We start from the raw sequence: 27,390 nt of genomic DNA on the forward strand, positions 1-27,390 counted from the left end.
TGCTAAAATGAAAATATGCAAGGATATTCCTTAGGCTATTAGAAATGGAGTTCAATTGAAAGATCAAGGTGGGGACTAACAGTACAAATATTAAAACAATTAAAGTTTGAGAATAGAGAAAGGAGAGTGGAAAGCCAAGAGCTCACAATAGTGGATGGCACATAACAAAAAGCTAAACAAAGGAAATAAAGAAAGCTACAATAAGTAATGCAGAGAAATAGATAGTTAGGAAAGCCAAGGAGAAAAGAACTGCAAGAAGGTAATCAACCACATACAGGCCAAAGACATAGCAAATACCAAGGACCTGAAAAAAACATATATAGCTGCCTAAAAAAAAGATCACTGGAGACTCCCAATTTTCAGCAGAATTATGCTTGAAGAGAAAAGTAAGCAGAGATGGACAGTACATTCAAGAAATCTGATTAAGATAACACCTAAAGAAGAGAAGGGCCATCCATAGGTTGGTTGAGTTCTTATTTCTGAAATAATAATCTCTGGAGGAACTTTTAAGAATCCTGAAAGATTCAACTATTTTAAACTCTTCTGGAAAAGTATATGCATATACTCCTTTGAAATCCCTATGATTGTAAGTTATAAATCCCTCTTTCTGGATAACTGTTATGCTTTAGCCAGTATTAAATCAAGCTCTCTTAATACACGTTTTGAAATGTTCCAACTACATTTATTTTATTTTTATTTAAAAAGTAACATGGAATTGGAAAACAATAGAAAATACAGAGTATAAAGATATTATAGTTTTTGTAATTTAATCTTATTTTAAATGCTCCATCAGGCTTATACACAATTATGTATCCATTTACATGACCTTGCAACATAAGTATTTTACATGATATTAACTCTGTGAACTGTCAAGTTTACAGCTGTTGCACTGATCACATGGATATTGCATTGATCATATGGATATCTCATTTAATGATTTACTCAGCAATTACCAAAGAAGTTTATTTCTCGTTTTCAACCAGAATTTTATAAAACACCATCTTTCACGTATATTTTGAATAGTTTCATAATCGAAATTACTAAACTCAAATATGCAGAAAGCATGTAATACCAAAGTTGTTTTCCACCTGGAATCATTGTTTTAATTTCTCTTCCCATCAATAGTGGACTCGAGTAGTTGTATTTTTCACAAAATCTCTAGCATTAGGTGGTTGTATTTGTTTAAAATATATGCTAAAATATATGCTAATGTGATAAGCAGTGCTAGATACCTTATTTAAATGTTACACATTTTCCATATGAACCAGTTAAATTTCTTTTTGTGAATTGTCTATTTCTTTCTTCATTTAGAGTTTATTTGTATGACTTCTTTATACATGAGGGATATTAACCTTCTATCTGTAACATCTGTTACAAAACATTTTCCCAGTTGACAGATTGATTTACAAATGTTTTTTGTTTTTAAGTTTGTGATTTGATTTCAAGTTCCAAAAGATTTTCCACGTACAGATATCAAATGATTCCAGTTTAACTTTTTCCCCAATAGTAAAAACTTCTAGAACATTTAATTGAATAATCATGCTCTTTCTCATTGACTCCATTCATTTACTCTAATTTCACACAGTCTTATTTTGTTTGCTTTAAAAGGCAATTTTTAATGACTTACATGTGTTGTTTTAATGACTTACATGTGTTGTTGTTGCAAATGAAGTGGATATTTTTGAAAAATCACATTTTAAAGCTACCCTCCAAATATGAATAAGGTTTGAATAGGAGTGAGCATTGAATTTTATCATACCTTATTAGACTTTGAGATATTTATTAGGGTAATAGTTTAAACCAATCTTTTCTTGTTACTATAAGTTTTAATAAGCTTTATTTGGTCAAAGGCTTGCATTTTGTCAATATTTCACTTAGAATTTTTATACTTATATGAATTAATTCAGTGGGGTCCTAATTTTGTGCTCTCCATGTCACTATTATTTAGAGATTATATTCACATAAAATTAGGAGATTATTATTTTTCTCTCTACTCAAGAACAAGAGACTTCTAAAATTTTTAGAAGCAGACAACATAATTACCTACATAGAAAGCATAAATAGATCTATATAAAAACAATTAGAAGATTTACTCACTACAAAATCAATAGCTTTTTTACACAATAGGCAATTAGTATATAAAATTAAAATATCCTATTTAAAATAATAAAACAACATACATACAAATGTAGCAAAATATGTATAAAACCTCCAAAAGATTTTGAAATTCAGAGCAAGACATAAACATCAAGGTTACAATTTCCAAATTAATCTATAAATACAATGATCAAAATCCCAACAGTTGACATATTTAAAAAGTCTATTAAAATTGTGTTGCTATTATTTACTAAATATTAATAGGAGAATGCATGAATCATAAAATATTCATGAATGGTATACTAAACAGTAGTTTAAAATAAGTGAATTACAATGCTGTCCATTTAACATGGATAAACCTCAAACAAACAATACCTAGTGAAATAAAACTGTGCAATGATACTCATAATACTGTTAATATTTCTAAAACCTATTAAATATTAATGAATAAATATTTATGGATCCATAAACCAAGTATAAAGACCTTCAAGTGTAATAGTTTCTGAATTCATGATAATGGAGGAAGAGACCAGAGAGGAGAACTCTTGGGGCCTTAACTATTTCTATAATATCTTCTTTTTTAAAAAGCTAATTTTAAAAAGCTAAAAATCAAAATAGAGATATAAATCATGATAAAATGCCAGGCTTATAACCTCAGTTTATCATGTTTAATTTACAATTTATCTTTTAAATAATATTCTTAACTTCTCTAATTGTGTAACTGTGTATTTGGCAAATATTTATCTAGTACGTATTGGGAGCTGTTTTAGGTAGTAATTAAGCATTTGTGACCAGGGCAAAGATCTTCCCCTTATGGAGCTTATATTTTGGTGGGAGAAACTATTATACATTGCAACATCAGAGGTGCTTGAAGAAAAATAAAACAGGGTAAGAACTCCAGCCCCATTTCCTGGTGCCCCAGCTACTTTAATTAATAGCACAAGTAGTTCCCCAGAGGGACTTGGTGGAGAGAGGTTGCTGATTGTCATACTGCTTTCCTTTTTAACTCTTAATCAGATACAATAATGTTCGTGTTCTTCTCTTTCCTTTTATGAAACTTTACATAGTGTCAATACCTCAGGTCAACTGTGGACCTATTTTTTTAGACTTTGGCTATAATTGAAAAGCTTTCTTTCTAGGGTTAATATTTTTCTCTCGCTATTGCTAGTGTCTTATTCTACTTTAACGCCATATTGCATAGAACTTGTGCCATTGCTAATACCCACATCCCCAAATTCCCAAGACTTTCATAATTAAAGGGTTGTCATGAGCATCTCTGAGCTGGCACAAAGCAAATTTCAGACTCTATAAGCATCTATTCAAAGAATTTGAATCTCTTTGAATCTTTTTGGATCTATAATTTCCCTGAAAATATAGTAACTTTCCTCTGTAGCTGTTATATTACAAGAAAGAATACTTTTGTGTGGTAGTCAGGTAGTCAATACCAACACTCACTACAACCCAACAGCTCCGGTCTTAGGCTCTATTGGCTGAAATATGTATTAATTTTTCTGGGCTTTTGAATTTTTGAAAATTACTTTTTATTTACACATGAGGAAAAACTGGCTGGATTAAAATTCTAGGATCATATACTGTCTCCCTCATAACTAGGTATTGTGTAATTTTTTCCTGAATTTTAGGAGGAAAAATACAGGGCTGCCAGAATCTTTTTCCTTTTCTTCTTGGATATTTTATTATATACTTAGACATTTTGCCCTTTATCTGTAAACCTTTCATACAGATATATGCTGGTGTAGTTTATAGTTTTCTAATTTTTCTCAAATGGAATTCTTCTAAATATTTAAAACTTTTAGCTCAAGAAATTCTGTTGTACATTTAGTGACTATTTTTTTAAAATCCTGATTTATTTAGGAATACTGTTTTCAGAGAGAAGCTTTCTCCTCTGAGTTCTGAAGATACTATCTTTTTCCTGTTCTATAGAATTTTTGTTTCAGATGCCCTTTATTGGGTTTTATATGTTCACTCATCCTCAAATGAGATGTATTTAGATTTTTCAATGTGTATGTGAACTGGATTAACCTTAGCCACTTTTCACAGGTACATGAGATATTTTGATACAGGCATGCAATGTGAAATAAGCACATCCTGGGGAAGGGGATATCTATCTCCCCAAGCATTTATCCTTTTACTTACAATCCAGTTATACTCTTTAAGTTATTTAAAAATGTACTATTAAGTTGTTATTGACTATAGTCACCCTATTGTGCTATCAAAAAGAGGGTCTGTCTTCTTAACTTCCTTTGGTTACTGACAGACGCAGTGGTCTGAAGCCAGGGCTGTGGGGATGCATAGTCCCATGACTGACTGACTTCATCTGAACTAACTTGGCTCCCATTACTACATTTATTTAATTTAGTGATCACTAAGAAGACGACATCCTGATGCTCTCATCCTTCAAGATGTATTATTCCCTAGTCTCTTCCTGCTTATAATGCCTGGTGGGAATACACACTGCCATGTGGAGAATCTTTTTATACCTCTACCTCTCTCTGCTCGATAGTCATGTTTGCTAGTAATTGTGGTGCATGAATAGATTTCAGAGATGCTGATAGGTCAAGTTAAATAGATAATGACTGTCTACATCTGAAACAGTTATCAGGCATTAGTTGGGGTTGAAAGTTGTTTTATTTATTTTCCCCCAACTGCTGTGTGTTTCCAGGTGGAAACAAGTAACAGTGACTGGCCAAATCCACATGCTACCTACTGCCCAAGTTATTCTCTTGTTTGACAATCTAACCAATTGTGTGGATTCCAAAAGAGAAGCTAGTTTGTCAATGGAAAGAATCCAGAACTGAAAAATAAGACCTACCACTAATATTGTCCCCTTTATTGAAACGTGTTCAAAATACTAAGCCTCAATTTCTTTATGTCTAAAACAAAAAGACTGGACCAAATGATTTCCAAGTGTCCCTTTAGCCCTAAAATTTTTCCATCTAAATATGTTTCAATCCTAAAATATTTAAAGTTACCTAAATTCCCAAGGCAATTATAAAAGATAATTAACCAACATGGTGACTTACCTCATGGATTTCTTACTAACCTCTCATCAATTTCTCAGCAACACACTTTAGCAAACTGTAGCCATGGAGACTCACTTAATATAAAGTAGCAGATATAAGCTTTTTCAATCAGCGGTAAGTTTAAAGTCCAGAAAGCCATGAAAATAGGGAGTCCTAGGAAACAAAGTTAATTTAAGTATGTCTACATAATTGCTGCGGAGTTTGTGACATATACCAACGTTACAGTCAGTGATACACTGCATCTCAACAGTGGTCCCATAAGATTATAATAACATCATAACATCATAGCACAACACATGTTTGTAGTAATGATGGTGTAAATAAGCCTGCTGTACTGGCAGTCATAAAAAGTATAGCAATATAATTATGTACAGTTAGAAAAGACTCAAGTTAAAAATTTTAAAAAATGATGTTGAGGATTCTGACCCTGTGTAGGCCTGGGCTAATAGTTTAACAACAACAACAACAAAAACTTTTAAGTAAAAAAAAAAATCTTTACAATGAAAAAATTTTACAGAATAAGGTTATAAAGAAAGATGATGTTTTTATACAGCTTGAGCTATGTGTTACTACGAAAGAGTGAAAAGATTAAAAAATAGTTTACAAAGTAAAAGGTTACAGAAAGGTTTAGTTTATTATTGAAGAAAATCTTTTATAATGTAGCCTAAGTGTTTAGAGAGTCTACAGGGTGTACAATAATGTCTTAGGCCTTCATATTCACTCATCACTCACACATTGACTCAGCCAGGGCAACTTCCAATCCCACAAGCTCCATTCATGGTAAGGGCCCAATATAGGTATATTGTTTTTATGTTTTATACTATAACTTCTCTATGTTTAGCTATGTTTAGATACACAAATACAGGTGTTACAACTGCTTACACTATTCAGTACAGTAACATACTGTAAAGGTTTGTAGCCTAGGAACAATAAACAGTACCCTACCACTTAGAAGTGTCATAGGCTATACCACCTAGGTTTGTGTAAGCACACTTGATGATGTTCGCACAATGAAGAAATCACCTAACACATTTTTCAGAATTTATGCCCGTCATTAAGTGACTGTAGAGTTTATAAATGTTAGAAAATCTTAAGATAGCTAGGTCCTATATAAGTAATTTTTTTAATCTTTTGTTTCATATCCTGTCTTTTAGTGTAGCAATATTTTAAGTGCCATTAAAACTAAACCAGGTCAAAGTTTGCTTTTTCCTCTTTGATGTAAAAAAGAAAAAAGTGGAGGGGCAGGGATGAGGGATATGGGGAGAAACTGTTCAATGAGCATCAGAGCACAGTATATACTATATCTTATAAGTTAGAGATCTGAGGTCAAATCTCAGCTTTGCTCTGTATTGACTTAAACAGGCAACTAACATCTGAATCCCAGTCTTACCATCTGTAAAATGTACACGATACCTTACAAGATCTTATACCTGAAGCACTTAGCACAATGCCTGGCATACATAGGTAATAAAAAATTATAGCCATTATTGTTATCACTGCCATGAATTCTTCCAAATATATATTAAATAACATGAAAATAATGAGCAAAGACCAGGGAAGAAAGCACTGGAATGGATGAGAGAGGAGAAAAAGCTTAAGTCATTGTCCATTTATTCATCATCTACCATCTTGGATGATGCCTAATGACTTACAGAACTGAATGTGGAGGTAGGTCACTCCAATCCAGAGTCCTGGACCTGAAGATGGAGGAGCCATGGGGCAGATGAGCCTGATATTTAATTTTGATATTGCCGGAGTGGTTGACCTTCGTAAATAATCTACCTCCTTGTTTTGTGGGGCCCAGCAAAGGTGCATGGGGCCAGATTCAAATTTGTCAGAAACTTAAGCAATTGGTTAACCTATAGGGGTCATTTGAGAAGCTGTGATGTGTTTTCTATATCATGTTTCATGTAGGTCATTACCAATTAAAAGCATTATATGAGTAGTCATTATTAAATGTGTGAGACTGTTCATTCCCTCACATAGCATACTAAAATTATGGTAGGTGAGAGATTCCAGTAAGGTGCTTATTAATCCCGTGTTATAACGACAGTAAGCAGGAATTTTTAATCCTCAAAAGCTGCTCTTCTGAAGGGAGGTTCAAATAAAGCAGACAATGAGCTCTTTGAGCTTCCTGGAATGAGTAGCTCACAAGGGCACTACTCATTCTTGAAGTATTCATGACCCAATAATGTTAGTGACAAAGGGCACGTTGTAGACACACAGATGGTGATTTCACATGTAGTCTAATCCCTATGGATTTAGAATAAGCAAAACTATATAACAGGCATAGCCTCTCATTAAATTTTTCTGAATTGCTCACTAAAACTTTGTTGAATAAAGAGTATGATGTTAGATTATTTCCATATTCAAATCCATAGGAAATGGAAATATAGGCTGCCTTTTTGGGCAAATAACTAGTCAATTGAGATATCCTTTTGAATATCTTTTGAAGTTGAAGTGTTCAACTTCAAAGTGCTTTGGTTCAATTTCATTTTTACCCTAGGATAGACAACTGACAAATTTCACCGTACACATGATATTCAAGGACGTAGTAAGGCAAATCTTCCAAATGTGAGGTAAAATATATTGCACAATATAACACACATGTGACTGAATTAAGAAGCTTTTAGAATTTCAGTATCAAAGCATTAAATGAATCAAAGGAAGTATATGCATAGTTCTTTTCACAGTAATACAGGACTATGAAAATAATGGGAGACAAACTGTGCAAAGTAATCCTGATAACTTATGGAAAAACTTAAAATTCTACTGTGACTTTTAGAAAGAAAAAACCTCTTACTGTCAATTATAAATGTACAGGGAAATTTAAAATACAGTAAAAATATTTGTTTAATGTGTTTTATTGTAAAAGTCTTTTTAAGAGTAGTTTGAACACTGTTTGCCTTTTTCTTCTCATGGTATAGTAATACAATCCACCAACATTGTAATCCTTTCAGCTTTTTATGTCATCACCTATCTGAGAGTTCCTTAAATGTGAGCTTTCGTCCATGTAAATTTTGCTAAGATATCTGTATCTTTCTCCTCACTTATGTCAATAAGCCCAACTTCATTAATCTCCTTGGATGCTTATGTAGAATCTCTCCAATGGCAGTAGTGTCAACATTCCAAGGGTCAGTAATTTCTTAGATTAACTCATTTGCACTCTACGCATGTTTCACTCTAGCATTATCCCTTATCCTTTCTTTGCTGCACTTTCATCTTTCCTGGCCAAGTCCAAGTCCATCTTTTGATTATCCAGGTTCGTAAAATAATCACATGGGTTTATAACTGCAAAACAAAGGGGCCACACTTTGTTGTCTGTGTGTGAACAGGTACACAGTGACCAATCACCTACTCTGAAAGAAGCGACTGGTCACTAATGATATGTATCTGCTATCCACATAGTGATTAGTGGACTACAGAATTAGCTTGTGAAGTTTGCCCTTCATGCAATTACACACGTTTAATATACCATGGTAACTGAAATTTGAACTGGTCAGAGGGGCACTAATGTTGTTTAAACTGTGGAAGCAACTACTGTCAGCCTATTTAATCAACAAATAGTTAATTGTCCATGTAATGCACATCAAAGCATTGTATTGTATGAATGAGACGTATGGATTATTAATAATAAAGGCATTCTGTTAAGGAGAAAAATCTGCATAATTAACTGTGATACTAGCTATAGCATGAGTACTAGAGAGTGGTATAAACATAGGGCCATGAAAGCAGAATCATTAGTTTCAAAGTGAAAATTCTAAATAGCATGACTATTAAGCAATAAGAGCAATGATAATCAATACTTTCTAGCCCATTGTTTCTAACCCACAATTGTCAGAAAATTTATGTTCCTCATTGCACTTTAGGGTTGCACTACCTTACACAGCCAGTTCTCAAGACTATGACCTAATTGAAGAGTAAATTTTGTCTTAGAAAAGGAAATATGTATTTTGAGAGTCTAGTAAATGTTTCCACCCAGGAGGTTTCAGAAAAGTGTTCAGGCACTGCTGAGTACATAAGATTTTTAAATCCTCTGCCCTTGACGTCAATACAACCCTCAATATCTGATTAGAAAACACACACACAGGTAGGGTGTATAAATGGAAGACCACAGACAAGCAATTTGAGAAAGGAAAAACTTACTTACATTGTATACGTTTAGAGTCCCTTCCTAAAAAGGTTTTAGGCACATTTCCTTAGATGCTACTTGTTTTAAAACAGCATAAGTCTTCCTTCATAACTAAGGACACCAAAACTCACATATTGCCATACTTAGAATGTTATGGCCAGGTGCAGTACTTTGGGATCTCCCAATCCAGGTTCATACTGTATTAGTTACTCGTGCTGCTAGAAAATTACTCATTTCTTAAGGTTTCATTCTGCTCACATTAAAGCTTTGGCTCTATTCTCGGCCGGGCATGGCAGCTGACACCCATAATTCCAGTACTTTGGGAGGCCTAGGCGTGGTGGTCCATACTTCTAGTCCCAGGTGCTTGGGAAGCTGAGGTGGGAGAATCACCTGAGCCCTACAAGTCGAGCCTAGAGTGAGCTATGATTGCACCACTGCACTCCAGCTTGAGCAACAGAGCAAGACCCTGTCTCAAAAAAAAAAAAAAAAAAAAACCTCTCTCCCAAAAGCAGGCTATAATCATGCCTTCAGTAGTACAAAGAGTAAAAGATAAAGGTATGACCTCCTCTCATGACTTCTTTCTCCTGGTGGTAGTCTCCCTGGTGTGGGGGGGGAGGAAAGAAAGAAAAAAGATGACTCCGTTTGTACTTCAGTGGTGACTTTCAGTGGTGAGGGGTCATTGTCTATTTGGTTAGTGTGAAGGGTTGTTCTAAAATTCTTATGTCCAAAGTAACCACTTTCTATCTTCCAGTCCTTTTATCATCAAATGGCTGTGCCAAGGAGAGAGGCCCTTGTGGTGAACTGGCTCATCTCAGCAGGTTCTCTTGAAAGGTTTTGGCCCAAATCTTGATGATTCTCTCAAGATAGAAACTGAAAGTCTTTCAGAATCTTTTGTTCTGGGCTTTCAGCATTAGCCTTCATTTTTATGAAAATAAGATCCTTATTAATCTAATACATTGCAAATGAGATTGCAAAAGTTACAGTCTCTATGGTAGAAATTAAAACTCCACATAACTTTGACAAAAATACTATGCCTTTAAAAACTATACTGTAAACTTTTGTAGCATAATAATTCATTACAGTTTATAATAGCAAGGAATTAAACAATTGAAATATGGTTAAATTATATATTCATATAATGGATTAAATGTCAAACATTAATATTTTATTTTCCAAGCATGTAGTCGTTGAACATGTACTTTGTAGTGGCAGCTTTATCTACACTGAACTGGAGTGACCTCCATGATACATTTTTAGGTGAAAAGATAAAGGCCTGGTAACAAATAGCTAGAGCATGTGCTTCAGTTTGGGGAAAATTTGTATGTTCATAAAAGATATGTTAATGTGAATATGGTAAGAGGTTGGTGTTATCCTCATTTTACAAATAAGAAAACAGAAGCTTAAGAAAATAGAATCATAGAATCAGTGGTGACATACTGTGATTTGAATTCATGTTTATCTGAACCCAAATCACAGGCCCTTTCCAACACAATAAGTTTAACCCCTGACTAATCTTTTCCAGGAGAGAGTTGACTTTTTAAAATGCTATCGGTACACCTTATAAATAAATTGTTGTAATATATTTGCATGTGGGTCTCCCCTGGCCAACTATGAGTTTCACGAAGGCAGGGACCCTAACAAAGCTACCTTTCTGTTCCCAGTGCTCTGGTATGGCACATTGTGGAAAAGCTCTTAAAGTAATGAAAAGCAATGGTCCATCCTGGTGTGCAAGAAATGAATATAACTTCATTAAGTGGCTAGTAAATCAACCCTAGTTCTTTAAACTATCATAATAGTAACAGAATGTCTTAGGATTTCTGCAGGCCCAATGACATTTTAGTTCAATGGGGTAATTATTACATCCAAGCTTCAAACTTGCATTTCATACTTAAGTGAATATTTATCATCACCTATTATGCACTATTAATGGAAAGAACATTCATTTCCAATAATAAATTTTATGTTTCTTATGCACAGAATGAAATTGTCCATTATTAATGAGTCTGAAAGCTCAGGCCAGTAAACCTCTGCTTATTTTCAGGTCGTTCCTCCAAAGATGCTGTGGGTCAGATATCTGTTCATGTGGACATCACTGCCACCCCAGGAACGGGTGATCATAAAGTCACTGTAAAAGGTATACTTCTGGTCTAGATAAATCAAAACAGCCTTCTAAACTTCTGCAGCAGTACTGATATCAGCAATGTAACTTTTCTTGCATTTAAAAAAACTGCATAATTATTTTAGGGCATGCACAAAATTTCCTAATGAAACCCAAACTTTTGATTAAAAATAGAAAAATATCAATGGCACTAATGTTTAGCATGCATTATTCAAAATATAAAAATACACTGATTAAATATCCAAACTTCCTTTATCAGATATTTATTTTGTGGTTGGTGCCATGATATTCATTGAACACTTGCACTTTAAATATTAAGTCAGTATGTTCTTACTATTCACAAAACCTACTGCTTTTTCTATATGATTTCCAACAACTGGCTTAGAGCCCTTTACAATGAGTGGCTCGATTTGTTGGTTTTACATTGTAAAAACAGCCTGAATGCAGGGGTAATTTCAAAGATGAAATTAAAGGATTAGCATTTTGTTCACAATACGCTCGTTCTATTTTTATATTAGTCACTTCAATACCCGCTTTGAGCAAAACCAGGGCTGCCCAATATATTTCAGAATTACATTACATATTGTATCTTTACATCATAAAAGTAAAATAGCTATATTTTAGAACAGATTATATACAGTAGTATATACTGTCAATTTCCTTAAATATTTTTGAAAAATGTTGCCAACATGTGAAAGTTTAATGAATATTTTGCAGTAGTGATTTTAATTATAAGACACTTCGCTTGAAATGAACATGAGAATGTTCATTTAGTAATTTTTTAGGATGACTGAAATTTAAAAACAGCTATAATATCTAACAAGTGACTGGCTAAATATAGGATGAAATATCCACAGAGCAAATTAATTATTATTAGCAGTTGATGAAATATATAATGAATTAGAAAATTAGCCATGAAAGCATACAATCCAAAATATTGTCATTGACTGGTAAATTTATAGATTTTATCTATTTCCTGATGAGCATATCTTAATGTTCAATATGAACAACACCATGTTTTTACCAAGAGGAGGAGACTGCTAACTTTTCATTAGTGACAGATATCATTTTAATTGCAGCTAACTAACTTTTCACCAAAGCCACACAGCCTAAAGCTGAAAGCTGAAAGCTCCATCAGGTGTGCCTTCTGGAAAGAAAATTGTATTCTATTGTCTTGGAGTACAGTGTCTTGTCAGTGGAGTTAGGGCACTATTATTAAGTTTTGGCTTCATAAATCACTTTTAAAATTTCACTCTAAATTTCTACACATCTGTTTGCTAAAATGTGATATTTCCTTTGCTTTTTTTAGTGATTGCTATTAATGACCTAAACTGGCAGACCACAGCAATGTTCCGCCCCTTTGTGGAAGTTTGTATACTGGGACCCAACCTTGGAGACAAGAAGAGAAAACAAGGCACAAAAACAAAAAGCAACACATGGTCACCAAAGTACAATGAAACATTTCAGTTGTAAGTCATAAACCCACCTTACTTATTCCACCAGACAATAGTTACTGTACAGCTGACCTTACTGAGGGCTTTGGAGTGGGAAGGGCTAAGGAAAATGAAGAAGGCTCTGTTTTTAGTTCCCTTCCATTCATTCAATATCTGTTCAGTGCCTGCCATGTATCAGTCAATGTTATAGTCATTAGGTGTATATATCATAGGAGGTGTCTGAATGAATCTTTTGCAGTGCACTCATGTAAGTTACTTTCTACAGATGAGGAATGTATGATAAAGTCACAAAATATTTGTCATATGGCATTAAATACAATATGCAGAACTATGTGGTAAGTGCTATGACTAGCTGCTTTGCCTGGGAGGTCAGGGAAGCCTCTCTGAGCATGTGACTTTTAAACTGAAACCTGTCCAAATAAAAAGCTAGGCATGGAAGAGCAGAACATTTCAGACAAAGTGAAATAGCTAGTACAAGAACTCTAAGGCAAGAGCAAGTCTGGGATATTTAAGAAGCAGCACATCATAGATAAAGGAGTGAGATCTAACTACTTTGGAGAGGAGGCCAAGGTACAGATGCCGTGTCACATAGGGCTTTTCAATTCTAAGTTCAATAGCTGGTCCACAGAAGGGTTTTCAAATGAAGAGATGAACAATGTGATTTACATCTTTATTTTGTTTGTTGTGTACAGAAATAATTATATGGCGGTAAGACCAAATATGTAAAGATCAGTTAGAAGGCTATTGCAATAGTCCAGGCAATAGCTATTAGTGACTAACCAGATCCTAGTAGGGAGATAGATGGAGAAGATTCTATATCATGTGTGGAAAGTAGATTCTTGCCATAGGCTGGAGGTAGGACATGAAAGAGTAATTCCCGAGAATGCTCAATTTAGAGTAATTCAAAATGAGCTTACTTACAAAGGGAGAAATTTGAGTAATCATGGGACCTGGGGCTAATAGTAACCAGGCTATTACCATGCTTATGCCTGAAAAGAGGAGAGAAAGAGTCATTACTAAAATTAGGAAAGTGAAAACTTGATGTATGCTTGAAATGTACTATTGAAATACACTATTAATGGAAAGAACTATTCATTTCTTTTCAGTTTGATGTATACATTTCAAGTATACATCAAGTTTGAAATGTATACTTGAATGTATACTTGCCTTGAAAGCAGCAGTGACATTCCATGGAGGGCAACAGCCTACTGGAGGCAGCCTCACAGGCAAAGAGCCAGGGAAATAAAGACTCTGACCTCACTCTCCTCACTGCTGACCTCTTGATGGGGTTCCCTTTTGGCCAAAATCTACTGGAAGCAAGAAGAAACCCTACTGAGATAGTCCCAACAGATGAGTTTTCTATTGCAAACAGCAAAAAGGAGGGTGGATCCACAGGGGGAAACTGGGTGACACCTTGCACTGAATAAAATCATGGATGATCCCTAAGTTTTTGGCATGAGTAGTTGGGAAGATAGTAATTTACCAAGATGGAAGAAGTAATTTACCAAGATGGAAGAAGAAATGATAAAAATATTGTTTTAAATCTATTAATTTGGAGATGGCTGTCAGACTCTCAAGAGATGTCATTTAATTCAATAAATATAAATAATCTAACCTAGGAATGGATACATAGAGAAGTTAAGAGGCCTAGGACAAAGCCCTAAGGATTTACACGCCAAAACAGTCTCTTACAGGTTTTTTGTTCTGATTTCCTATAGTCGTTTCAGCACTCTGCTCTGAATATTTCACCCTCTTATCATGTATTAAAACTGAAGTATCCTACTCTATCGAAAGGGTCCTAATAAATAGATCACATTCCCTGCTAATAAACCAGCTTACAACATTTCACTATCTACTTCTCCAACTTACTCAAAAACCTGGACCCAACTAAAGTTTCTTGTTAGATATAACACAGTGAGCTACTTAAAGGCAGCATTTTTAATTCACGAGATCTGGTTCCCATCATATTTTGCTCTTGTACTCTTATCCCCTAGACTTCCATTTTCTTTCACATTGTTTCAGATTCTCCCTAAAATACAAAGTTTAGTTACCAATGTTTCCTGGAAATCAAAGTTTGACTCTGCAAAATGTTTCATCAGAAAAAAAAAAAATCACCTGTAAAAGGAAGGAATTTGGAAGCTGGTACTGCTGAGGGCTAGATGTACATTCATTAGAAAGTCAAGAATATGAGAATGAACAAAAATAAGGGGTGGAGGAAGACTGTATCTACCATATCACCACTTGGTCTTCTTTATTATGTTGACACTAACAAGCTGTGTTAGGTGGTTGTTAGGAGAGGCCACACACTTGACAGGTCTAACTGTTACCATAGGAAAGAATTGGCATTGAATCACCAGGCTCTGCTGGAATTGATTTACTCTGGAGATTTGTATCCAATTTAGCATATTGTGAATAGTGCTTGATGGGCTGTGCAGTGTATTCCCCTGAGAAAAAACTCCTAGCTATAATAGCTTATTCAGGATTTGGAGGTAAAGTGAGAGTAGTAACTGATATTGAAATGTCATAGAAATTCTACCAAGAGGTACCCATTACCCTGGCCTAGCCCCCATAACCCCTGTCCAACTCCACCGCACCCACAATCAATCAGGAGACCCTGCCTCTACTGATTAAGTGTAACATAGTATCTTAATTCCCATTTTTTTCTGTCTTTTCTATATAAGGAGAAAGTCATTTTAGAATTCACTTTCTAAGCCAAATTTAAAGGGTTAAAATACACTGATATCCTATTTGCCAACATAATAATCAGATCCAATGTATACAATTTTCAGCAGTATTTGAGAACCATAATGATGCCTAGTGGAAGTAAAGTTTTTGCTCAAAATTTGTATTTTTAATCCACACAGCATTCTGGGAAAGGAAAATCGACCAGGAGCTTATGAACTTCATCTCTCAGTTAAGGATTACTGCTTTGCCAGAGAAGATCGAATTATCGGAATGACAGTCATTCAGCTACAGAACATAGCAGAAAAGGGAAGCTATGGGGCATGGTATCCTCTTCTGAAAAATATCTCTATGGATGAAACTGGTTTGACTATCCTTAGAATACTCTCTCAGAGGACCAGTGATGATGTGGCTAAAGAATTTGTAAGACTTAAATCTGAAACAAGATCTACTGAAGAGAATGCTTGAAACAAACACTGCAAGCTAAATTCATAACTATAATTGTTTGACTACTGCATGCATGTGCAAATACATGGGAATGTTTATTTCACTACATTTCAATGTTTGCCAGTACTCATGTACGATGTCTGCAAGGTATGTATAAAACCTGCTGAACTTTTATACCAATTCTGGTCTTTGGGAAATAAGTGTTCCATGAAGTGCCAAAATTATGATGTAAAGTGAAATATCAAGAACACCTTTTAAAATGTTTATTTTGTTTCTTTACCAACTTCACATTCATTAAACATAATTTTTAAAAACTAGTCTTTTGAGTTTGCCCATCAGTTGTCTTTGTTAAATTAGATTATATTGCCCATAGATCAGAAAACATTTATTACTCAATTTCCATTTTATTTACTTACCTCATTATAGATGTCTTACAAATACCCTTTTCTACCATAACTAGAAATGCAGTCACTTATAGAAAGCATTTGTAATTTTATAGTCACAGATATTGTGATTTTTGCATACAAATTAAAATAGAAAAGGTGGGAAATATTTTCTGCTGACCAGTTTCCAACCTTTCTGAAATATCACTGTGAAGAAATGCTGTTAAAGCAAACTTACTTACATAAAGCAATGCTAGAGTTTGTTAACAATGTTTGATATATATTGACAAAACTTTGTTCTCTAAAACTGCCAAGGTCACATCGCATTTGTAAAAATGGTAAGTTAATGCATTTGTCATATAGTGTTATGTCTTGGCTTTACCATATTTCATTCTTTAAAAAGTCATTAATGGTTTAGAAATGGAATGGAAGGTTTATTGAAAATACCTGTAAGTAACTATATTGTTAATATCTTCCCTCTGACAGTTATGACTCTATAATCAGTTCAATGCTTTATTTTAAAAAATATTCAATGATTAGTATTGAATGCAGCATTACTATATATTGTACTGATGCGAGAAGTCATGTTTTCATCCACTTAGTGAAAAAAATAGTAAAATTAAGTCAGAATAAATTGCTTAAAATTCTGTAATTTGTATTTATAAGCCCCAAATGCATCCAATGCAGTAGGAGAACAATGTAATACAGCTTGGTACCTAAAAATGTAGCTAAGTTGGTTTTTGAATATAAAACAGTTTATGAATATGTGCATTTTCTGTATTTTTATGATTTGACTTTTTAGAGTCTATGCCAAAATATATGGCTGTAAAACAGTACTTTGTAATTATAACTTATGGTCATAACTGTTAGTGGACTACTTACAGAAGCAGAAACAAGAGCCTGTTATGATTGTGCTTTGTGAACAAGCTGATCTAATACGTTAAGTGAGTACAGAAGTGCTTACTTAGTATCATGACTGTCAGAACCATTCTGCTACTGAGTGAGTATGAAATCACAGACCAGTGAGGTGGGCTAATTCATGTTAAACTGTTTGTTAGGCCATTGCTTTGTTAATGACTCCTCTAAATGCATAGTGTGATGCGATCCTCTGGCATATGCTTTAATAAATGGATGTATATTGAGCACCTGCAGCATTGTATTGTATCTTCTGCCTTTTTATTTCATTTATGCAATATCATCTCACTATTTAGGAATAAAAACTCCAGGCTCTTTTCACCATATGTAATAGTCTTCATATTATTTGGTTCTAATATCTCATTAAAAGTTTAGATGTCAGAGTGGCTATCATTTAAAAGTCAAAAAATAACAGATGCCAGCGAGGTTGCGAAGAAAAATGTTTATACAGTGCTGGTGGCAGTGTAAATTACTTCAACTATTGTGGAAAGCAGTGTGGTGATTCCTCAAAGAACTAGAAACAGAATTACCATTTGACTAAGCAATCCCATTACTGAGTACATAGCCAATGGAATATCCAATGTTCTACCATAAACACATATGCACGTATATGTCCACTGCAGCACTATTCACAATAGCAAACACATGGAACCAACCTAAATGCCCATCAACAGTAGACCAGATAAAGAAAACGTGGTATATATACACCATGGAATACTATGCAGCCATAAAAAGAATGAGATCATGTCCTTCAGAGTGACATGGATGGAGCTGGAGGCCATGATCTGAAGCAAACTAACACAGGAATAGAAAACCAAATACTACATGTTATCATTTACAAGTGGAAGCTAAACAATGAGGACACATGGACACTAAGGGGGCAACAATAGACACTGGCCTACTTGAGGGTAGGAGGAGAGAAAAGATGATAAGAAAAAGTATCTATCACGTACTAAGCTTACTACCTGGGTGACAAAACAATCTACACCAAAACCCCGTGACACACAATTTACCTACATAATAAATCTGGACATGAACCCCTGAATCTAAAATAAAAGTTAAAAAAATAGTTCAGATGTTAAAATTCATTCCACAGGTGTTGCGTTCATGGAAACCACTATCTATTGTAATGACGAGGAAAATAAGGCAGAACTAATGTATCTACCTATATATTGCTAAATACTGTTTAGACCCATGAACAAAATTCAACATGCAACATGGTTAAAATCTCACATAAAAGTTTTCATCAATTACTTGAAAAATTCATTCTAGATTTATGTTATAAATATTTTACAGAACATTGACTTAAGCTCTTTAGGAGCACATTAATGTCATAATACATGATACATTTGAGTAAAAGGCAGTTAGGATTTGCATTGATCACTTTAAATTGAGCAAGGTATTTTTTTCCCTGACATGTTTAATTGCATCCAATTATTCTGTCTTTCACAATGTATACAATATATATCAAAGGCTAATAGTGGCAGGGTGAATTAAGTATTTATTACTATCATAAAGTACAGGTACTAATTTTGAAATGATTATAAATTCTGTAGACTGTTTTCCTCTCAAAGCACAAGTATTCCTGTTGTCTTCAGAACAAAGCGCGTTATATTTACTTACCCAAATTAGTACTCACTCTAAGGTTCCCAGTGATCTCTGTCAATTGAGTGTTGCACTAATGTGTGTAGCAATTTATTCATCTTATTCCAGATAAAACACACAAAGGCAAAGCTCTGTTACTCGTCTATGGATAAACCTCACATTACAGGTCTTTAAAGATACACGTGTAAATCAAATTTAGCAAACACAAAGTATTTAAACCCAGAGTGGAGTATTTGCTATTCGAAGGAATTTGAATGCATTAAGATAAGTAATCAGATGTCCCCATTACAACCTGCTCTAATTTATCTACTTCTAGGATAATTTATATCTTGAATTTATCTTAAATGGGGCACATTTATAAATGACAATTCTAGCTTAATGTCTTTTATTTGGTCTTTTTTAAAAACAATGCATGAAACAAGATTTTCTCCTTTTAATTTCTCTATATTACATAAAGATATGACTATATTAGCTAGCCCCTTTATGGACTACTATAGCAGCTTTAATCTTTATACTCAAATAATAAATGATCATACTTATACATGACTAAGGGAATATCCTTGAATAAATGTCTAATTCCACCTACTTAGAAAAATTCTTGGGCACACAGGCAGGAGACTGCCCTCCCCTGATGTTACCTGTGTTTATACTCCAGTCCTTTGTTTGAAATAGCTGCCCCTTTGCTCTTTTGACTCCCCAGGCCTCCACTGATCACTCATCTCTGTGATTCAGGCTTCTGGAGTGTGATTTTTAGAATAAAAAACTAAGATATGTGATATGAAGGAGAATCAATTCCAATTTGTGAATGTTAAATAACATATGTTTAAAAGTGCTCATGTTTTTTCACATCATGACAACTTTTTTTTTTTTTAAGGTACATGTGTACTATGTGCAGGTTAGTTACATATGTATACATATGCCATGCTGGTGTGCTGTACCCATTAACTCATCATTTAGCATTAGGTATATCTCCTAAAGCTATCCCTCCCCCCTCCTCCCCACCCCACAACAGTCCCCAGAGTGTGATGTTCCCCTTCCTGTGTCCATGTGTTCTCATTGTTCAATTCCCATCTATGAGTGAGAACATGTGGTGTTTAGTTTTTTGTCCTTGCGATAGTTTACTGAGAATAATGATTTCCAATTTCATCCATGTCCCTACAAAGGACATGAACTCATCATTTTTTATGGCTGAATAGTATTCCATGGTGTATATATGCCACATTTTCTTAATCCAGTCTATCATTGTTGGACATTTGGGTTGGTTCCAAGTCTTTGCTATTGTGAATGGTGCCGCAACAAACATACGTGCGCATGTGTCTTTATAGCAGCATGATTTATAGTCCTTTGGGTATATACCCAGTAATGGGATGGCTGGGTCAAATGGTATTTCTAGTTCTAGATCACAACTTTGAAATCAGGATACATGTATAATCCTTTGGCATGTTATGGTTTAATTGGTGATTTTTTCTCCCTTAATAGTACATAATGTTTCTTCTTGTAATGAATGACTTCCAGGCATCAATAAGCATATTTATTAAAAATGTATATACAAATCGATGAAAATAAAGTAATGCTTAGTTGTCTATTTTAAAACATAGTTTGGCTAGGCACAGTGGCTCACACCTGTAATCCCAGCACATTGAGAGGCCGAGGCAGGCAGGTTGCTTTGAGCTTAGAAGTTCGAGACCAGCCTAGTCAACGTGGCAAAGCCCCATGTCTCCAAAAAAATACAAAAATGAGTCGGGCCTGGTGGCATGTCACGGTAGTCCCAGCTACTTGAGAGGCTGAGGCAGGAGAATCACTTGAGCCTGGGAAGCGGAGGTTCCAGGGAGCCAAGATGCATCACTGCACTCCAGCCTGGGCAACAGAATGAGACACTGTCTCAAAAAATATATATTTTTAAATTTGCATATACTAAAATTATCTTTTTTGGCATACATTTCTGTGTTATGACAAATACGTAGTCATGTATTAATCACAACAGTCAAGATATGGGACAATTCCATCATGCCTCAAAATTCTACGTTACTACTTTATAGACCAACACTTTTCCTACCGTCAACCCTCTGCAGCACTGGTTCATTCTAGTCCCTCACGTTTTGTGTATTCCAGAATGTCATATAAACAGAAATATACAGTATATATTCTTTTGAGCCTGTATTATTTCACTTGGCACAATGCACCAGAGATTCATCTACATTGTGGCATGTATCAATTATTACCTAGTTTTTATTGCTGAATAGTACTGCACTGTATGAACATAAAAAAGATTTCATTCGCCACTTACTACACTTACATTGTTTGGCAATATTATGAACAAAGTTTTTATAAACATTCACATACAGGATTTTGTGTATACCTGTTTTTATTTTTCTTAGGTGATTATTAGAGTGTGATTTCTAGGTCTTATGATAAGTATATCTTTAACTTCATAAGGAACTATCAAACTTTTTTGAAAGTAGTTGTAAAATTGTACATTTCCAGCAGAAATGCATGAGAGTTTCAGTTGCTCTGCATCTTTGCAAGCACTGGGTATCGTCAGTTCTTTATTTTAGTTCTTCTTCTGATATACACAAAATAGCATCTCAACATGGCTTTAATTTGTATTCATCTGAGGACTAATAACATTGAGTATTTCTGTATGTGCTTATTTGACATCCATATATTTTCTTTAGTGAAGTATCTGCAAATCTTTTGCCCATTTATTTAATGAGTTGTTTATTGTTGAGTTTGGGGACATATTTTTCTATTCCATATACAAACCCTTTGTCAGATATGAAATGTGCAACTATTTCATCCCAGTCTGTGGCTAGTCTTTTCATTTTTATAACAATCTCTTTCAGAGAAAACAAAAGGTTTTCACTTCCATAAAGTCGAATTTGATGAAGTCATTTTTTCTCTTTTATAGATCATAGCTTTGCTATCGTAAGAATTACTTGCCTCTGTCAAGGTTAAAAAGATTTTTTTCTCCTATGTTTTCATATGGAAATTTTATACTTTGGGGTATTACAATTTGGCCTCTGAACCATTTTGAGGTTAACAGAGGGTGTAAAGTTTGAGTTAAGGTTCATCTATGATTATTAAATTACAATTGAGTAATTAATTAGAAATTAATTTTCATAGGCATGTCCAGTTGTTCCAGCACACCATTCATTGAAAATACTACACTTCCCCCTTTGAATTACCTTTGTACCTTCATCATAAATCAATTGACCAAATGTGGGCGGGTCCATTTCTGACATCTCTAGTCTGTTCCATTGCTCTGACTCTATACGTTATTACCAGTGTGACACTGTAGCAATTACTATAGCTTTATACTGTCTTGAACTCAGGTAGTAAGAGTTCTCCATGTTCTTCTCTTCAAAACAGTGAAATATTCTACTGCTTCTCCCTCTCTATAAAAATTTTAACAGCCAGCCAGTCACAGTGGCTCACGCCTGTAGTCCCAGCACTTTGGGAGGCCAAGGCAGGCAGATCACCTGAGGTCAGGAGTTCAAGACCAGCCTAACCAACATGGAGAAACCCCATCTATCTCTACTAAAAATACAAAATTAGCCAGACATGGTGGCACATGCCTGTAATCCCAGCTACCCGGGAGGCTGAGGCGGGAGAATCACTTGAACCCAGCAGATGGAGGTTGCAGTGAGACGAGATCACGCCATTGCACTCCAGCCTGGGCAACAAGAGCGAAACTCTGTCTCAAAAAAAAAAAAAAAAATTTAACAGCCTACTGGTATTTTGACTGAGAACTTATTAAATCCATACACCAATTTACAAACAACCGATGTCTTAACAATATTGAATTTTCAATTCATGGGCACAGTATATGTCTCCACTTATTTAAGTCTTCATTGATTTCTTTTATTACTGTCTTATGGTTTTCAGCATACAAATCCTACCAAGGATTTCTTCTGTGTGTGTACAAGAGTATAAATGTTACTTTGAGAATGAAAGTCGAAGTCCAATTGTTCAGTTCCTGTACAAAGAAAGATTTTTGTATGTTGACTTGGTATCCTGAAACCTCACTAACCTCATTTTATTAGTTTTAGCATTTTTTTTGATTCCTTGGGATTTTGTACATTGACAATTATTAAAGAGAGGCAATTATTTTTCTTCCTTTCCACTCTGTACACATATTATTTCTTTTTCTTTCCTCAGTGCACTTGCTAAGGCTGCCAGTCTGATTTTGTATAGGAGTGGTGAGCACAGATATACTTGCTTTGTTCTCAATCTTAGGGAGAATCTATTGAGTCTGTCACCACTAAATATGTTAGCTGGACGTTTTATTCATGCCTTTTATTAGCTTAAGGAAGTTGCCTCCTACTCCTACTCTTTAAAAGTTTCTATCATAAATGACTTTTGAATTTTGTCTAATGCTTTTTCTCATCAATTAGGACGACAATTTTTCTGCTGTAGTCTATGTGGTAAATTACTTTGGTTCATTTTTGATTGTTGAAATAACTTTACATTTCACTAGTAAATCCTACTTTGTCAAAATATCTGCTCTTCATATATATATATATTCAATTGTGTAACATTTTGTGGAAGATATACCATATAGACTGTATATTTATACATATATACACACATATATACATGTATACATATATATACACACATATATACATGTATACATATATATTTTATATATATATATATATAGTGCCTCTTATGGTCTGTAAATCATGCAGAATATAGACTATATATGGCCTCCAAAATTGTATGGGGAATTCTCTTCTTCTTTACTCTGTCAAAGAGATTGTGATGAAATGGTATTAATTCATTCTTAAATATTTGGTAGAATTTAACAGTGGAAATGTGTGGACCTATATTTCTTCTTTATTGGGAGGTGTTAAAACACCAATTCAATTAATCTAATAGGTATTAAATGAAGAGCCAATGTCAAAACAACATATACTTTGGATGAAATAAATAGTACATATTGTAATGATGAAGACAGCAAAAAGAAACAAATAATGAGAAAAAATATTACATGTGGGACAAGATGACCCTTTATTGTGGAAGCCTGCCATGTGCATTGTAAGATGTTCAGTTACCATCTCTGGACTCTACCCACCTTATGCCAGGAGCACATCCCAAGTCCTTCAATTATCATAACCAAAATGTCTCCAGACATTGCCAAGTGTCACTTAGGGTGGTAGGCAAAAGTAATCCAGCTCAGAGCCATTACTGTAGAGGCTTTAGATTCAGACTGATCTAAGTTTTTTTTTTGTGTGTGTGTGTGTGTGTGTGTGTTTATTTATTTATTTATTTATTTATTTATTTTTTATTATTATTATTATTATACTTTAGGCTCTATGGTACATGTGCGCAATGTGCAGGTAAGTTACATATGTATACATGTGCCATGCTGGTGCGCTGCACCCACCAACTCATCATCTAGCATTAGGTATATCTCCCAATGCTATCCCTCCCCCCTCCCCCCACCCCACAACAGTCCCCAAAGTGTGATGTTCCCCTTCCTGTGTCCATGTGTTCTCATTGTTCAATTCCCACCTATCAGTGAGAATATGCGGTGTTTGGTTTTTTGTTCTTGCGATAGTTTACTGAGAATGATGATTTCCAATTTCATCCATGTCCCTAAAAACGACATGAACTCATCATTTTTTATGGCTTAGAAGGGTTAAATAACTTGTACAATGTCTTGAAGCTATTCATGAAATCAAAACTTAGATCATCAATTTTTCTCATCTGTTCAATGACGATTACTATACTATTCTTATAAAAGTATTGTAAAGATTAAATAACTTAATGCATATAATATTTAGAATAGTAGTAATTGATAAACACTCAAATAATGGTAGCAATTAACTATTAAGCAATGAGACAAAACACAAAGGACAACTGAATAAAAGAACTAACTGCTCATGGAAGAAAGGCTGATAAGGTAAACATAAGTAATAATTAAAACATGTTTGGAAAATAGTTTTACCTTGAAAAATTGCATTTCTAAATGAAAGAATTCATTGCTCCAGAATGAACTGATAAAGTATAGGGAAAGTTAGGGAACCAGATCAAAAAATAAGAAATAAATGTGCTCTATTTCTTAACTCATAATTTGAAACAAAAGTCATGCTATGGGTGTTTATCAATGACCGTATATAAACATTTTTGGAAAACTTTAATTCACCACCTATGGAGTTAAAAATAAGATTTCTTTCTTCTAAATCAGTGTAGAAGAATAATAAACACCAACAAAATAGTCCAAACAACAATAGAAAATTGAATAGAAATACAGGAGACAAGAAAAATTAGAAAGCATAAAATAAGAGAGAACACTTTCCAAGTGTGACAAATATGACAATAAATTACAGATGATACAGGATTAAAGTAAGAGGGTTAAATTAAAGCTTTTTACAATAATCATACAAGTACAAACTAGAAAACCAAGGTAGAGGGGCACACTAGCTAAAAAGATGGCTAGATTGAGAAGTGACATCACCATGATACTGGAGTAGGAAATACCAGCCTTCATCTTCCCTGCCAAAAATATAGACAGCAATTTACAAATCAAAATAGCCCTAGCAGGGCTCAAGGGCCTATTAAAGAATCTGCAGCAACACAATGAAGCAAAAAAAAAGATTATATCTACATAGAAAGGATCACTGGTGAGATTAGCATACCTGAGACACCAGAAGACGGCTAGGAACAAAGAAAAAAAGCAGAGGTTGCCAGTATCAGCCATGCAGCAGCAGGAACTATCATGGTTTCCAGTGGCTTGCTCCACAGAGGACACTAGAATGTTTTGCCACTGAGGTAACCAACCAGTTACTTCCAGGGAATCACAGAAAGAGAGATGCAGCTGCATTCCCCATAACCTCACTATTAAGCCACTATGATAAAGGAGCTACCATTTTCTCAAACCTACATGTGTCTTGAAGCGCAAGCAGCGGCTTTCCTGTGAGTGTCCACAATCCAGACCCAGGCTATGTAACTACACCCACCCATGTCTCAGACATCACAGCCATCTTTATAGTGAGTTAGTTCACACTCTGGGCCTGGACCCAGGTTCTCACCGTGCATGTCTGTGTTCCAGGATTCAGCTAAGCTACCACAGAGAAGTAGGCCCCACCTTGACCCCAGAACCGGTATAACTGCAAACACCTATTCTCTCATTCTTGGCTCTCTGGCTGCTTCAAAAAACCCTGTTTGTCACATACTATTGCCAACATGGTAGGAGAAGTGATTGTGCCCCACACAGCTGTGCCATTTCCAACCTGGATCTCTGAGCTGAAGTCCTTCAATGCATGCCTATACTTTAGGCCTCACTCAGCTCCATGGCTGCTTCACGGGTGCCACTCATTGGACATAGGTACCACTGCAACCATGAGCAGGCCCACAAGCCAGACCCACTGCCAACAAGAATCCGCTTAGCCACAACTTCCCCAGAGAGAGAAAAAGAGATCAGGAGAATCTTAGCAGCCATTGCCACTGAAGATTCCAACAACCCTTGCAGCCAATGCAAACATTCAGGCCACTGAGGATCTTGTAAATATTTAGGGATATGAACTTCAGTTGTCAGAGCCACACAGCAACTATAAAGATGCACCCTCGCTACTGCCAGAACTGTTGCACCTCACCCAGCAAGCACCCATGCACTCTACCATAGGAAAAAGTTTTCCCACCAGGAAATCAGTCTATAAAGTCTGAAAGAGGTGACTCCTCCACCAAATATTCAAATATCAGCATAAGGCAACAAGAAACATGAAAAAAAAAAAAAAGAACAAGGAAAAATATCTCCAAAAGAACGCAAGAATTTTCCCACAGCTGACCTTAATAAGATGGAGACACACAAACTGCCTGACATATAGTTCAAAATAACTATTTTAGAGAAGATCACTGAGCTTCAGGAATACAGAGAAACAATTCATTAAGATCAAATACGCGACCAAAATGAAAAATTTAACTGAAAGACTGAAATTATTATTATTGTTTATTATTATTATTATTATTATTATTATACTTTAGGTTTTATGGTACATGTGCTCAATGTGCAGGTTAGTTACATATGTATACATGTGCCATGCTGGTGCGCTGCACCCACTAACTCATCATCTAGCATTAGGTATATCTCCCAATGCTATCCCTCCCCCTCCCCCCACCCCACAACAGTCCCCAAAGTGTGATGTTCCCCTTCCTGTGTCCTATTATTGTTTCTTTAAAGACAGAGTCTTACTATACTGCTCAGGCTGGATTTGACCTTCTGTTCTCAAGTTATCATCCCACCTCAGCCTCTTAAGCAGCTGGCACTATAGGCACATGCCACCACACTTGGATTGATTTTTTAAAATCTCCACAGCTAAAAAATAAAAGATACAATGAGAAATGCAATACAGAACATCAACAGAAGAGTGGATGAAGCAGAAGAAAGAATCTGTGAAGTTAAAAACAGGTTATTTGAAAATATACAGTCAGAGGACAGCAAAAGAATACAAAATAAAGAAAGCTGACAGGATTCATGAGACAGCATCAAAAGAGCATATTTTTGAACATG

The 27,390-nt window shown here is 34.9% G+C and overlaps 1 protein-coding gene across 2 annotated transcripts in view; it reads left to right on the forward strand.

Annotated features, from left to right (window-relative positions):
* UNC13C (unc-13 homolog C) overlaps positions 1-17,506 on the forward strand; it is a 661,317-nt gene extending 643,811 nt beyond the window's left edge. For both annotated transcript variants that reach the window (XM_063716164.1, XM_024232533.3), the window contains 3 exons: positions 11,312-11,404; positions 12,699-12,858; positions 15,708-17,506. In XM_063716164.1, coding sequence (XP_063572234.1) covers positions 11,312-11,404; positions 12,699-12,858; positions 15,708-15,993 — 539 coding nt within the window. In that variant the 3' untranslated portion in view covers positions 15,994-17,506. The remainder of the gene's footprint in view (positions 1-11,311; positions 11,405-12,698; positions 12,859-15,707) is intronic.
* The last annotated feature ends 9,884 nt before the right edge of the window (positions 17,507-27,390 follow it).

The sequence above is a fragment of the Pongo abelii genome, chromosome 16, assembly GCF_028885655.2.
Source record: "Pongo abelii isolate AG06213 chromosome 16, NHGRI_mPonAbe1-v2.0_pri, whole genome shotgun sequence".
In the NCBI taxonomy this organism is placed as follows: Eukaryota; Metazoa; Chordata; class Mammalia; order Primates; family Hominidae; genus Pongo; species Pongo abelii.